Source organism: Tauraco erythrolophus, chromosome 6 (assembly GCF_009769465.1).
Source record: "Tauraco erythrolophus isolate bTauEry1 chromosome 6, bTauEry1.pri, whole genome shotgun sequence".
Lineage (NCBI taxonomy): Eukaryota > Metazoa > Chordata > Aves > Musophagiformes > Musophagidae > Tauraco > Tauraco erythrolophus.
Window position 1 is genome coordinate 6,744,243 of NC_141470.1, and position 14,522 is coordinate 6,758,764.

A 14,522-nucleotide genomic window follows, 5' to 3' on the forward strand; every position below is an offset into this window, starting at 1 on the left:
TCATTTTCTTCAGTAACATTGAATCTATATTTAGATGCCCTTGTGGATTTTTTTGCCATGTCTTATAAAAATATTGCATGGTGGTATTAGTATGTTATAATGGATTAAAACTTCTGCATAGAAATTAAAATAAAGGCTGTGACAAACCACTGAAACTGGTGACAATTCGAAGCTGACGTAATTCATACTGGATGATGTGATGTCTGTTGATGTGATTTCTAGGGCTTTTGAAGTATATATTGGTTATATTCTACAGCTTGAACATATAAATGTGTGATTTATGACACAAAACCTTATAGCAAAGTGTTGTAAGTAGGATAATAGGTCACAGAAACTGAAGATTTGATTTTTAGAGATGGAAAAAAAATATCTCTGCCTGTTAACTGAAGAAGCAGTATGTCTTCCCCTTTTGAGTGGAGAATATATCTTTAGAAAAGTAACTGCTTCCACTTGTGATTTGCTGACAAATGTCTGGAAAAAGATCTTATTTGTGCAGTTTGCAGGCAGATGTTTAGACAAGTGTATACTCTTATTTTAACAACATAGTATTTGCAACATTATGAATTGAGTCTGCATAGTCTTTGTCTACTGTTCAACTGCTTTGTGTAGGAATGGCAAGAACCTATGTATTAGTTATTGTACTGATGCCAGTTCTTTTTCTGTATTCTAGTATCTGGAATCAGTTCGTCCACTTATGGATGATGAAGAGTTCAGAAGAATGGAGGGTCTTGCCAAAGATTTTGCATTTAATTTGGGACCAAGGCTTCAGTGGTATTTGAAGCTAAAATCTTGGTGGGCCACGAACTATGTGAGTAGAGGAGCAGATAAATAGGAGGCTCGGTGTTCAAATGACATAACATAATTTGTTCCCTGTTGTCTTTTTTGGCCTAACTTTCATTCTTCTTTAATCGTAAAAGAAGGCAATTGAGACTGCCTAATATTTTTTGTAAAGTGGATCAGAGACCACCTGATTTGCACAGAAATAATTTGTGTGATTTGGTAAACAGTGTGATGAATGAAACTTGAAAGAACAAATCTTCATTTAGTGTTTGTTAATCTGGAGCAGGTGATTTCGGTTTTGCTGTTATGATTGCTTCTGAAGTCTGTTTATTTGTTTGTTAAGCTTGATAACTCAACAATGGGCCTCGCTACCAGGTAGTTTAGAAGAGTCGTTTAGGACAAGTTTTTTTTTTTATATAGCAGCTAAAGCATATGGAAGAGAAATAAAGAATTGTTACAAGAAGTTGAGTGTTTTTTACCAAAACCTAAACCCCAACGTCATGGTGAGAACTGAATATAATTCCTTCCTGATATATTATCAAATATCTAGCTGTATCCAGTAGCCTAAGCTGAGCTACAGTGTCCTGACAAAGGCTGCAAAACATTCAGGAGACCTGATACATTTTAAATATCTGAAGATGATGACTTCTTCAGAAGCTTATCAAAGAGCTACAACTGAATTTAATGTAATTGTCTCACTCCTTTTTTGCTGTTTTCCCTAAAGTTTAACACAAATTAGTGAGGTTTTTTGTCTTTCTTAAGTAGGGGGGCAAGTTAGCAGTTTTCTTCCTGCTTCCATATGGAATGTTGTGTTGTGGAGTAATTAACATAGAAGACACTGTGGAAATCAGGAGATTTTACTGCTTTTGTTTTCCTTCCTGCTATAGGTTAGTGATTGGTGGGAAGAATATATCTACCTGAGAGGACGTGGACCGATTATGGTTAATAGTAACTATTTTGCAATGGTAGGTAAATGCTACAAAGACTTTGTGTATTAAAGAAGCACTGTAAAATTTCTCCCAGGTATCTTATTTCATGACATCTTTCCTTTTAGAAACCCATCTCCACTGAGTACGTGACCTTTGTATTTCTTCCTTCTAGTATAACCTGCAGCCAATGTTTTCAAGTACAGTGCTATCTTAATAATAAACTTAGCACATCTGCCACTTGGGCAAACTCCTGCACAGTTTTGTGCTTAATGCAACAAGCAATCTTTCAAAAGTTCTGCGTAAAACTTCATGGATAATGCAGTTCAATGTGGTGTGTGCTCATGTCTGCAAATGTCTGTACGGGAAGAAAAATTGTAAAAGACCCTAAAATTGAAAGTGAAAAGAGGAAATATGGTAGTCTTGGATTTGAGTTATAAGTAGTGTTGCCTTTTCTACTGGGATGATTAACAAACAGCTATCATGTACATTTTACAACTGATGCTGCTTAAGGAGATTTTCACTGTTGAAGAAATTTAAGTTTCAAATCATCAACTCACTGCACTAGTGCACTTCATATTCTGTATTGACCAGAATAAACTTTAAAAACATGGATAAGTACTATCAGTTGAGGTTTTTTTAAATGTAGTCTGGTAATCATTAACTTATGATTCTTATGTACTTTACAGGACTTCCTTTATTTATCTCCCACAACTCTGCAGGCAGCTAGAGCGGGTAACGTTATCCATGCTATCCTGCTCTACCGGAAAAAACTGGACAGACAAGAAATCAAGCCAGTATGTATATCGGTTTAAATGACTTTTGATCTTTTTCCAGCACGGTCTGTAAGAAGTTGATCAGTTTTCAGAATGGGAAAGGAGAGAAATGTCTTATTGTCAGAACTGCATGTAAGATGTAACTAAATTTGTGATCCCAAACATCTTGGTTATTGCTTGAATTGCACACGTGCAGAAACTGCCAGCTATCAAAAATACAGGATTCTGTCATGCCAACTAATTGCAGTATTTGAAATTAGTGTATGCTGTTGCCCAAAAGACAAATAGAGTCTTGTACTTGCATGTTAACTACTCTGTATAACTGATGTTACTGGTATGTCCTAAGCATGTGACGGTACTTTTGAGCCACTGAAGTCTGAAAAGTTTGTGGTATCTTGTGAGCACAAGGGGTGATTGGGACAAAGGACTGGACGTTGAGGCCAAGAGTGGGCCAGCGACAGCCTAAGTAGAGATGATTGTAAAATCCTGTGTTGCACTAATTTCTAGGTAGCAAAGATAGGCAAGGTGCATCGCATTCTGAATTTCTGCTCTGTCCAGTGGCTGTGTGTTGTAGCAAACAAATATTGTGGAAACAATTGTTGTTTTGTTGAAGGTCATGGGAAGGATGTGATTAGTTGTATTGAACTACAAATCTGAGAAATGTGAACTTTTGTTCCTACACAGCCAGAAATAGCTTTAAAAGAAGAAATTAAGGGGTAATGCATGCTTCATGTGTAAGTTTTGAATCTGGACTGGCCACTGAGAGCTCTTTGGATTTCAGATGCTAGCTAGTCATCCCTCCTGAGCTTTTGGTAGGAGGGGAAAAAAAAATACAGCTACTGGATTGCCAGTGGAATCTTCCACATGTAGTTCAAGGAAAGACAATGAACAGGGCAGAAAAAAAACACAACTTGCATTGATGTGTTATAAATCCTACTGTTCAACAGCCTGTCTTTAACCAGATCCTGTTTTTTCTTTCTTTTTTAATTTGTTAATTGTATATGAAAAATTACATTTTGATGTACATTTGTGGCACAGATTCTTCTGCTGGGATCTACTATTCCACTCTGCTCAGCTCAGTGGGAGCGGATGTTTAACACCTCCCGTGTCCCGGGAAAGGAATCAGGTAAGCAGGGTTAGCCAAGGAGAATGAACATGTTAATGGAATTCAGTTTTTGGGGTATTTTCTGCTAAAATCCTGTTTTTTCCATATAAGGATCTGACAGACACAAGGACACATCAATACTGTATTTCAGTATTCAAATTAATGAATTGCTATAGAGTGTATAGATATTTTTCCTTTTTGGGGTGATTTTGAAACTTCTTCAGTGTCTTTTTGTCTCTTTCTTTACTTAAATTAGAAACTAACTTCAAGAAGCTGTTGTCTGCCCATGTTTTTGATTTATAAATAACCTTTACTTTTCTCTATTCTACTCTTTCAGGATCCTTTGATATCCATCTTTGTAAAAGTTGTATTCTCTTATCTCAACCATTTTAAAATCTTTTGCTTCCTTGACTTTCCCTTTTTCCTTTTGGCTTATCATTTACAACAACATCCCAATGAGTTCTTCTCAATATGAACGTATGTTCAACAATCATTGTTTACCTGGTTTAGAGGCAGATACAGCCTTAGCCTTGCAAGGCTTTCAGTGTCGATGTTATCTTGACCTTTTGTGTGGACTGTAAGATATCAGCCAGGTGAAATCACCTGTGATAAGGACTGTGACCAAAACTTTCTCCGTAACGCATTAAGAGAATATATACTCTGGGTTTTTTTAGTTCTTGCCCTGCCCGAACTCCCAGCAATGTTCTGATTATCCTAAGCTACGAGTAGAGTAACATTTTAATGTTGACTAGAGGGGTGTGTGTACATGTGGACTTACAACAGGGTCATTTTCACCCGAGTGCTCCTGCAGCTTCTGCTTATTGTGGGATGTGTTTATGTGAACATAAGCAATCATGTTAGCTCAGTGAAAAAAAAGTAATTGTAAGTGACAGTTCATAATACACTTCCTCACTGTAGGTGTACATATGCTCTCATTGCATGCATTCATTAATGCTACCTGTAGACATAAAAGCATTTCACTTTTGATAAAAGTTTGCCATTGTCTAATTGTTGTGTCACAACATAAAAATACCTTTTTTTTTTTTTTGATGGCCAATACATCATCCAAGATCTTGAGACTGATTCTTCTCTATGTGGTGTTATTTTTCTAAAGGCAATCTCTCCCTGAAGGTTCATCATGGGCTTCTTCCCAAGGTAGACTGCAAAGATCTCCATCAGCTTATTCTAAATTTTCCAGGCTTAGGCTGTTTTTTATGAGCTTAATATTACAGTGGCTTTTTGTTGTTTGTTTTCCTGAGTTTTGTCACTGTAAAAGAAGGTAAATTGCATCTAGAAATAATAACATTTGTAGTCAGCTGGTGAAAGAAAACATTGCTGTCCATTTTCGCATTCTTTGAGAAGCAAACTAATAATTTCACAGCAGATTTGAGTGGAGATTTCTGTCGTGCTTTCTACAAAAGCTTAAGCCATATCTAAGTTTCTCTGATCTGGTTATATGCTGAAGAACCTCTTAGAACTGAGTTCAAATGTTTATCGAACACTGCATCATTGTGGCAGCATCAGAACGAAACGCGGTATTTGGCAGAGTTATCCTGACAGTCATGATTAGTGCAGAGAACAATCACTAGGACTTTTGAATGCAAGGGATTATTGGTTATTTATCTCCTCTGGGAATCTATGTAGCGGCTGTCACTTGAAGATAGGATATGTTTTTTTACTTTCTTTGAGATCTGTAACTCACTCGTATGTTACAAGCTGCCTTTAAGCATGTTAGTCCTGCTCAGCTACAGAATAAAAAACATAGGGTTTCTAAACAGACATAGAGATGTGCCCACTCTTCACTCCTGGAGGTCTGACAATTGCTGTATTGCATGAAGTTGGATAAGGGGAAGAAGTGGCATTGGCTAGTGGATAAAGCAGTAGGTGCATGTGTCAGATAGAGGTTTTACTCTCAGTTCTGTTGCTGGCCTTAGGTAAATTATAGAGGAATTATTTCCCAGCTATGCCTCAGGTTCCTTTATCTGCAGAATGGAGAAGAACGTATTCCTGATGTGATTACTCCCTGATCATGAACTAATAGCTTAAGTAGACTAGCAAGTTGTAAAATCTCTGTTAGACAGCTGTGGTGTACGAGCTATTGTTATTTAGAATGCTTCAAGTACTGAAAGCCTTGCCCTTGCCCCTTCCCTGTCCTCAATAAAGTAAAAGGTACGAACTGTTTGCATTTAGGTTTGGATTGGCTGTTTGCTTTGTCTGAAATGAGTTTTGCATGAAAGCGTAGAAGTGGCCCATTCTAACTATAACACCTGATTAAAATACATCCTGTGTATCTTAATGGTTCTCCTCAGTTTGTCCTGCTTAAAGCATTTCAAATAAGTACAGTCAGCATCTTGAAATTACTTTATTTTCCTCCTAAGCACTTCACATTTCCTGTTTTGCTTTTTCAGTTTTTCATTGTTTCTATTTTTCTAAAGGAATAACAACTTTGTCATTCTGTATGTGGGTTATAAAAACTTTTTGCCAGATTCTCATGAGTAGCTTGATTTCATGTCCTCTGATTTCGATGATATTTTAAGTATTTTATGTATGTTACAGTTCTTGAAAGAGCAGCGTCTTTAAAAAATAATAAAATGAAAAAAAATTCTATGGCATATCTTCATGTTTGTTAGCGGTAAAATCTTAATGAACATTGTACCTTGTCACTTGAGCAGTTGTTTAATCTTACCTTTTAACAAAATACACTATGGAGTGAGTCACTTCTTTTAAGCAGGCAAGAGCCTTTATGTCCTTCTATTCCCATTTTTTGAGTAGAGAAACCCGTGCAGCATGTTACGTGCATCTTCAGATGTACATAAATGACTTCTTGGATTGGCAAGAAAAAGGAAAGGATTATTTTTGTATTACAACAAATCTTCAGGTGCATAAATATGTATTTAGGCTCATAAGTAAGGTGTCTGAAAGGTAATTGCCAGGGCTTAACAACTTTTGTGAAGTCAGTTGTTGATGTAGATGACTAATGATCTCACTTTTGCTTTTTACACTCAAGGGGTTGTCTTTTTTTTTGTACAGACACACGAGACAAATACTTGAAGTGTCCTGACTCAGGTTGGGATTATAGAAAAAGTTACCTCACTAGCTGATTCCTTTGCTGCTTCTTTTCCTCCTCTGTGAGGTTTCTTCTCAATTCACAAGCCATTGTGTTAATGTACTTGGCAGTTGGAGGGATGCTTCCGCCAATCCTAGCACTTACGTCATGGGCATCCTATCTTTGGCAGAAACGCAAAGGCATGACTAGCATAAAACTGCTTCTCATCAGTAGATGTAGCATAGCTGCCAAAAGTTATGGATAGCTGAGAGCACCCAAAGTATTGAACTCTTTCCTGGTACAGTGTTTCTCAGATCTCTGAGTCAAGACTTTTAGGCTCAACCTTCATTTTTGATATCAGCTTTCTTCACCATCTCAGTAACGGATCTTTTCAGATTCATAGGAATATAACAGTTCTTTGGGGCAGTGAAGGAATTCGTTTAAGTTTTCATCAATTTAAGGCTTTTCCTGGCTGCTGTAGAAACCTTCATCTGTAGTTTGATACAATGCCTTCATGACTAAGTTCAGGCTTATCACAATTTAGCTATATAAATAATAAAATGCGGAAAAATTTGTGGCCTAGGTTTCTGCTTCACTGACTTTCATAACACTAAACTTTTTGGCCATAGATGGGATATTCACTCTGATCTGCCAGGATAAACATGAACAAAAGCTTATGGTACTAAATTCGGGCCCTCTTAAGGTTCCCCACAGATTGTACCATGTGTTATCTAGCACTTGAATGCAGATGATTTAAAAGTACCTTTGCTCAGACTCATCTAGCGTGTTCTTTTGCTGACTGTTTAGTCAGATTACACTACTGGTGCTTACTTTTCAGATACAGAAATATAGATTTGGTTGCTTAATGTTGGCACCAGTGGGGAAGCTGGTGGTGCTATATATGCAAATGATTATGAAATCTGGGTATTTGACTGTTTTATGAGAAACTTTTGTGCTGATATAGCATGGAGAGGTGATTTATTCCACACTGTTTATTAGTTAAAATAACTAAGCTGTGGCTAACTGGTGGTGCATGATGATGCTGTTTAGTGCATTTAGGCATTTGATGCATGTTGTCATTGTAACATTGATGATGTTGTTTAGTGCATTAGCGTTTTGAGACCTCAGCTTTGTTTTCACATAAATGATTGCAATTCTAGATACTCTCCAGCATGTGAAAGACAGCAAGCACATTGTTGTGTATCATAAGGGCCGTTACTTCAAAGTGTGGCTGTACCATGATGGCAGGCTGTTGAAACCCCGAGAAATTGAACAGCAGATGCAAAGAATTCTTGATGATGATTCAGAGCCTCAGGCTGGTGAAGAGAAACTAGCAGCTCTTACTGCCGGAGATAGGTATTGTGTTTATTATTTTAAAATTAATTTTTATATTTACAAATAGGTGTATAACATGCTAATTGAATATTGGCTTTGGAATTTTAAAATAGTCTGCAGTCAGTTGACTACACCTTGATCACTGATTTTGTATATTGCCAACACATAATAGCTCTTCAGTCATTTGTAACTACATGGAGTTAAAAGTAATTTTGCAGTGGCAACCCTGTATACAGATTATCTGTACTTAGCTGGAGAAGTTTGGTTTAATTGTGATTATCTTAATAACGGCAATTGGAAGCTTTATAGTATTACACATATTGAACTACTTGAGGGTTCAATGGCATTTTAAAGAATATCTTAAAAATTAAGATTGTGAATTCAGTAACTTACTCCTTATTCATGACTTGCACCTACAAAATAAAGTGGTATGAGCTCAGCTGGTTCTAGGTGCAGGATCATTGAATTCAATTAAATTGTGACAAACTTAGTTTAATCTGCCTAGTTGTTTCTGGACAAGGGAGGGAGAGCGCTGTGGATTTTAACATACTTTTTTTACTGGGATATTTTCTTTTGTTCAATTATAAATGTAGATGATCTATGCTATACATATTGTGTGCTGCAGAAATGTTCAATTTCTGAGGATTAAGCTTCACACACACGTGATATGTTGAACTGGTTCCTAGGATTATGTTGTACATGTATTTTCAGAACTTTTCACTGCTGATATAGTTTAAATGCAGTGAAAGCAGTTCCTTCAAATTTTATAAAAGTAGGAGGAATGTCTCATAGTGATCTTAAGCGTGAAAAAACATTGACAAATTCATGTAATCTGGCTTTAAACCGAATTCTTTTTGCAGAGTACCATGGGCTACAGCTCGGCAGGCTTATTTTAGCAGTGGAAAGAACAAACAGTCCTTAGATGCTGTTGAAAAAGCAGCATTTTTTGTGACATTGGATGACGTCGAGCAAGGGTACAGGAAAGAAGATCCAGTGAGGTCACTGGATGCATATGCAAAATCCTTAATACATGGCAAATGTTATGACAGGTACAGTATTGACTCTGTGGAAAATGCTTTCTCTTTTTTAGAATTTCACTAATTTACGTGGCTAATGAACATGAGTTAGTGCCTTATAAGCTGATATTTCATAGAATCACAGAATGATTTGGGTTGGAAGAGACCTTCAAAGACCATGGGCAGGGAAGGGACGTCTTTCACTAAATCAGATTGTTTAAAGTCCTATCCAGCCTGACCTTGATCACTTCTAATGATGAAGTATCCACAGCTTCTCTGGGAAACCTCTTCCAGTGTCTCACCATCCTTATTGTAAAAAAATTTCTCCCTTGTGACAAATTTAAATCTACCCTGTTTCAGTTTATAACTGTTGCCTCTTGTCCTGTCACTGTGGGCCCTGGTAAAAATGTCTTTCTCAGTCTTTCTTATAAGCCCTGTTAATACATAGAAATGCCACAAGAAAGTGTCCCAGAACCTTCTCTTCTCCAAACTGAACAACCCCAACACTCAGCTTTTCTTCATGGGAGGGGTGTTCCAGCCCTCTGGCCATTTTCATAGCCTTCTCCTGGACGTGCTCTAGCAGATCTATGTCTTTCTTGTACTGGGGACCCCAGAGCTGCATGCAGTACTCTATATGGGGTCTCATAAGAGCAGAGCAGAGGGTGAGAATCGCATCCCCTCAACCTGCCAGCCATGTTGCTTCCTATATGCAGCCAGGGTATAATTGGCTTTCTGGGGTGCAAGCACACATTACCGGCTCGTGTCCAATCTTTCGTCCACTGTTGCCGCAAGTCACTCTCTGCTGGACTACTCAATATATTCATTCCTCAGTGTATTGATACTGGGGATTGCCCTGACCTGGGTGCAGGACCTTGCACTTGGCCTTGTTGAACTTCATGAGGTTCTCATGGTTGAACTTCATGAGGTGCAAATTTATGTCTCTTTATTTAAATAATCTCTTATTTTTAAAAAAAAAAGCCAAGAACTAGTGCATTTGAATGTGCGTTTTTGAGAGAGATGATGTTACAGTATAAAAATGCTTTTGAAATATACAAAACCGTAAGGAGATCTTTATTTCTTTTGTAGGTGGTTTGATAAAACATTCACTCTTATAGTATTCAAAAATGGCAAAATAGGTCTGAATGCAGAGCACTCTTGGGCAGATGCTCCTATTGTTGGACACCTGTGGGAGGTAGGTGTTTAGTACAAAATGTGAATGCAGAAGATAATGTGATGTGGTCTGTTACTTGCAATCTCTTGCATTCATGTTGCTGATAAGTGATTATGGGCCCGTGTCTGCAGCGACTGTAGAATTTAAAAAAACCCGTTGCTTACAAGAAAAGGTTGCTGTCCTTTAAATTAAAAGTCTTTATTGCGTTTTACTGAGCATAGATGCCTTCAGAGAAAAGTGATATAGCTCCCCATCTAACTTGTTCATAATATTCTAAACCAATAGATTGTTGCCTCTTTGATATGGCATTGTATTTTGCATATATATGTGCTCCTGAAGCACTTAAAATTTCTTGTGCTATAAAAATGCCACACTTACTTTCAAAATTTAAAGAAACAGTACAGAGTTTAACTTGTCCTCTAAGCCTTTGTTTGATGAGCTGCAGATTGATATGCTGTTTAAATTATCTATTTTATTTATTTACGATGAATGAAATAAATGCACTTTTTGTCAGGTTTGTTCATCATAAGCTTAGTTTATTACTTGAAATCCTATTTGATTTTTTTTTCTTTTTCTTTTTGAAGCTTAAACCCATCAACAGTTACATGACTCAATCACTGAAAACTGTTTCATAAACATTAGCTAATTCTGATTTCATTGTGTATTGGTGCGAATGAGTCTCAGGTCTGACTGATGCCCCAAGTAATTTCCTAATTTTATTATATGTGCATTTCCATGTGTGTAAGAACAAAAAATCCTCATTGGATTCTTTAACCAGGGAAGAAAGAAGCCAAAGTGATTTGAAATTGACTTGACAGTGCAGTTTAGACTAGCTCAATGAAAAACAGTTACTTCAGGTTTTTTAATGAATGTTATATGCTTTAGTTCATATTTCTGTACTATTAGTTGGTTCAGTTTCTGCTAAGAATTAAGAAGACCAAAATAGACTCAGTAAGATTTCATTTCCTAAAAAGTTATCTGTCGTTGGCTTTTTATAGATTGTCTATTTTTAGAATAGGATGGATTAAGCTTTATTTCATAGTTTCCATGTTCTGACCACTGAGAAAATTAAACTAAAAGAAGAGATTAGACATATATGTGAAGATGTAACAGATTTTTGTCAAGACTTTTCTTTCCATATTGAACAGATTCAAATCTATTGATAATTCTGTGGTGTTTTTTTTGTTTTGGTTTGGTTTTGCGTGGTTTTTTTTACATTGAGAATGTTGTTTGAAATCTTGTAAGACAGAGCCTTTTTTGTCTGTTACTCAAGTTGTAGTGTTCATCTTGGAAACATTCTATTTCCTCACCCAAAAGCTCTAGTGCATATATAAAATATACTGCAGTTTTGAGTGGAATGCAGATTTTAAAAATGATAAAATTCTTGCAGGGAAATACACTTAGTCTGAAATAAACTTTTTCTTGATGAACAAGTTTTGACAGATAACGAACTTGCTGAAATTCTCTAGAATCTATATTGAACAAAGGTGACATCTAAGACTGACTTTTTTTTTACTACTGCTAAGTTTGAGCTGGGGTTTTTAATTAAAATGTTTTGATTAATTCAGTAGCATCTAACAAAATGTACTAGTGTAATTGAATAGCTATTTGTGCATATCTGGTATTCTTCCCACTCAGAACGCAAGTTAAAATGCCTTAAAATAAGAGGTAAAACACAGGGCTTCGCTTGCAGCAATTTTCAGTATTTGGAAATGGATTGTATATTGTATTTCGCTATGTACTGAAAATGGGTTATATTGATTTCACAATGAAATCCAGATTCCACAGCAATATGAAATGTGTTGCAATTCTGAAGAAGTATCATTCTTTGCAGAATGTAATGGCAACTGAGTATCTTGAACTGGGCTACTCAGAAGATGGGCATTGCAAAGGAGATAGCAATCAAAACATTCCTCTTCCTACCAAACTACAGTGGGAAATTCCAGAAGAAGTAAGTACAGAACAGCTAGTGGTTTGAGGAAGAAGCTTCTCTTTTCCTGAGCAGTCAAATAATTTTAAGTAATTACTGATAACCTTATAAATCACCTTAAATTCCTTTGAGTTCTGTAAGGTATGTATTTCATGTGTGCGCATTACTCAGCTTACTTAAAAAGATAACAGGGGTTTTTAATATCACTTTAAAAATTCTGTCCAGGAAATGCCAACTTTTTACTAGAAACTTACTTCATTGGCAATGGGTCAAAAATAAGTGGCCACCTATTTTAAATAGTAACTGTATTAAAATCATAGAATCATAGAATGGTTAGGGTTGGAAGGGACCTTAAAGATCATCTAGTTCCAAACCCCCTGCCATGGGCAGAGAAATCTTCCACTACACCAGTTTGCCCAAAGCCTCATCTAACCTGACCTTGAACACTTCCAGGGATGGGGCATCCACAACTTCTCTGGGCAACCTGTTCCACTGCCTCACTACCCTCAATGTAAAAAATTTCTTCCTTATATCTAATCGAAATCTCCCCTCTTTCAGTTTAAATCCATTGCCCCTTGTTCTATCACTACACGCCCTTGTAAAAAGTCCCTCTCCAGCTTTCCTGTAGGCTCCCTTTAGGTACTGGAAGACTGCTATAAGATCACCCCAGAGCCTTCTCTTCTCCAGGCTCAACAGCTCCAACTCTCTCAGCCTGTCTTCATAGCAGAGGTGCTCCAGCCCTCAGATCATCTTTGTGGCCCTCCTCTGGACTCGTTCCAGTAGCTCCATGTCCTTCTTATGTTGGGGACTCCAGAGCTGAACACAATATTTCAGGTGGGGTCTCACGAGAGTTGAGTAGAGGGGCAGAATCACTTCCCTCGACCTGCTGGCCACGCTCCTTTTGATGCAGCCCAGGATACGGTTGGCTTTCTGGGCTGCCAGCGCACATTGCCGGCTCATGTTGAGCTTCTCATCCACCAGCACTCCCAAGTCCTTTTCCTCAGGGCTGCTCTCAATCCATTCTCCACCCAGCCTGTACTTGTGCTTGGGATTGCCCCGACCCATGTGCAGGACCTTGCACTTGGCCTTGTTGAAGTTCATGAGGTTCACACAGGCCCACCTCTCCAGCCTGTCAAGGTCCCTCTGAATGGCATCCCTTCCCTCCAGCATGTCCACAACACCACACAACTTGGTGTCATCTGCAAACTTGCTGAGGGTGCACTCGATCCCACTGTCCATGTCTCCAACAAAGATGTTAAATAGCACTGGTCCCAGGTTTCATTAATGTCACAACAAATGCTCTTGTGTAATAATTCCTTGATATTAGCTGCCTTTTTTGTGTTTGAAATTCTGCATATATGTCTAATAAGGTTGGGTTTTTTTTTGCCTGAGTTCAAGACAAATTGCCATCACCTATTTGGATTTTAATTTTGAATAAAAAGCTAATTGTTGGTGATACATTTAATTAAGCATGTATGACAGATTGGAACCACACAACTATTGTTATTCTGTCTCTGTGAGTCATTCTTTTGTGTTCTGGTGATCTGAACAGTCCTAATGCTGGTGATTTTTTTTTTTTTTATAAATGTAATTTTTGGACTCCAGATGTATTGGCTTAAAACAGATTTTTTATTAGCTTTTTGAATTTTAACTTTCATGCAAAGATAGCATCTCCTCTTTCTCCAAAGGGAGATTATTAAGATAATGATGTTCCTGGCATGCATAAAGGCAGCATTTCTTATTTATCAATTAAAAATACTTGCACTTTTTAAACAGTTCTCTCAAATGCCATCAAATGCATGCGTATGTATGTATGTGCGCTTATTTATTTATTTATTTACTTATTTCAGTGTCAGGAAGTGATTCAGAGGTCTCTGAGCACTGCTGTTGCTCTGGCAGATGATGTGGACTTCTATTCATTTTTCTTTGATACCTTTGGGAAGGGACTAATAAAGAAAGCAAGAACCAGCCCTGATGCCTTTGTGCAGCTTGCCCTGCAGCTTGCTCACTATCGGGTAAGTAAAACGGCCTGTTTCTGGTTTACAGAGTCTCGTTATATTGGGTATAGCATGTCTGCAATTAAAACGTGACTATGTAAAGTACTTTAGAGCAAGCTTGCACTGCTTGTGCAAGGTTATTACAGACATTCAGTGGAAATTGGTACAAACTCTAAGCAGATTATTAGCTGCAAATTAATTGTCCAAAGGTTAATTTTTTTCTTCTACTTAGCTGGTCTATCCCTAGGCATTTTGGACTTGAAAGAAATAGATATGAAATGTCTAGGAGCTGTGTTTATAGTCTGAACACTGTTATAAGCTAAACAATTTTAAACTTATCCTTTAGTTTGGAATCACCCTTAATTCAGTAGTCATGGACACTCCTGACAAGATTAACAGAAATGCCTGCCTGTGTTTAATTCTGTTAGTTCACCTACACC

At 37.3% G+C, this 14,522-nt stretch overlaps 1 protein-coding gene and 1 long non-coding RNA gene across 3 annotated transcripts in view; both read left to right on the top strand.

Moving 5' to 3' along the window:
- Positions 1-14,522, top strand: part of LOC147528499 (uncharacterized) — a 131,784-nt gene that overhangs the window by 47,814 nt on the left and 69,448 nt on the right. The gene's annotated exons all lie outside the window — the stretch shown is intronic.
- Positions 1-14,522, top strand: part of CPT1A (carnitine palmitoyltransferase 1A) — a 57,463-nt gene that overhangs the window by 25,019 nt on the left and 17,922 nt on the right. The window contains exons 8-16 of the mRNA XM_086613060.1: positions 671-808; positions 1,668-1,745; positions 2,396-2,503; positions 3,521-3,608; positions 7,794-7,989; positions 8,829-9,017; positions 10,071-10,176; positions 11,990-12,106; positions 13,936-14,100. Coding sequence (XP_086469186.1) covers positions 671-808; positions 1,668-1,745; positions 2,396-2,503; positions 3,521-3,608; positions 7,794-7,989; positions 8,829-9,017; positions 10,071-10,176; positions 11,990-12,106; positions 13,936-14,100 — 1,185 coding nt within the window. The remainder of the gene's footprint in view (positions 1-670; positions 809-1,667; positions 1,746-2,395; positions 2,504-3,520; positions 3,609-7,793; positions 7,990-8,828; positions 9,018-10,070; positions 10,177-11,989; positions 12,107-13,935; positions 14,101-14,522) is intronic.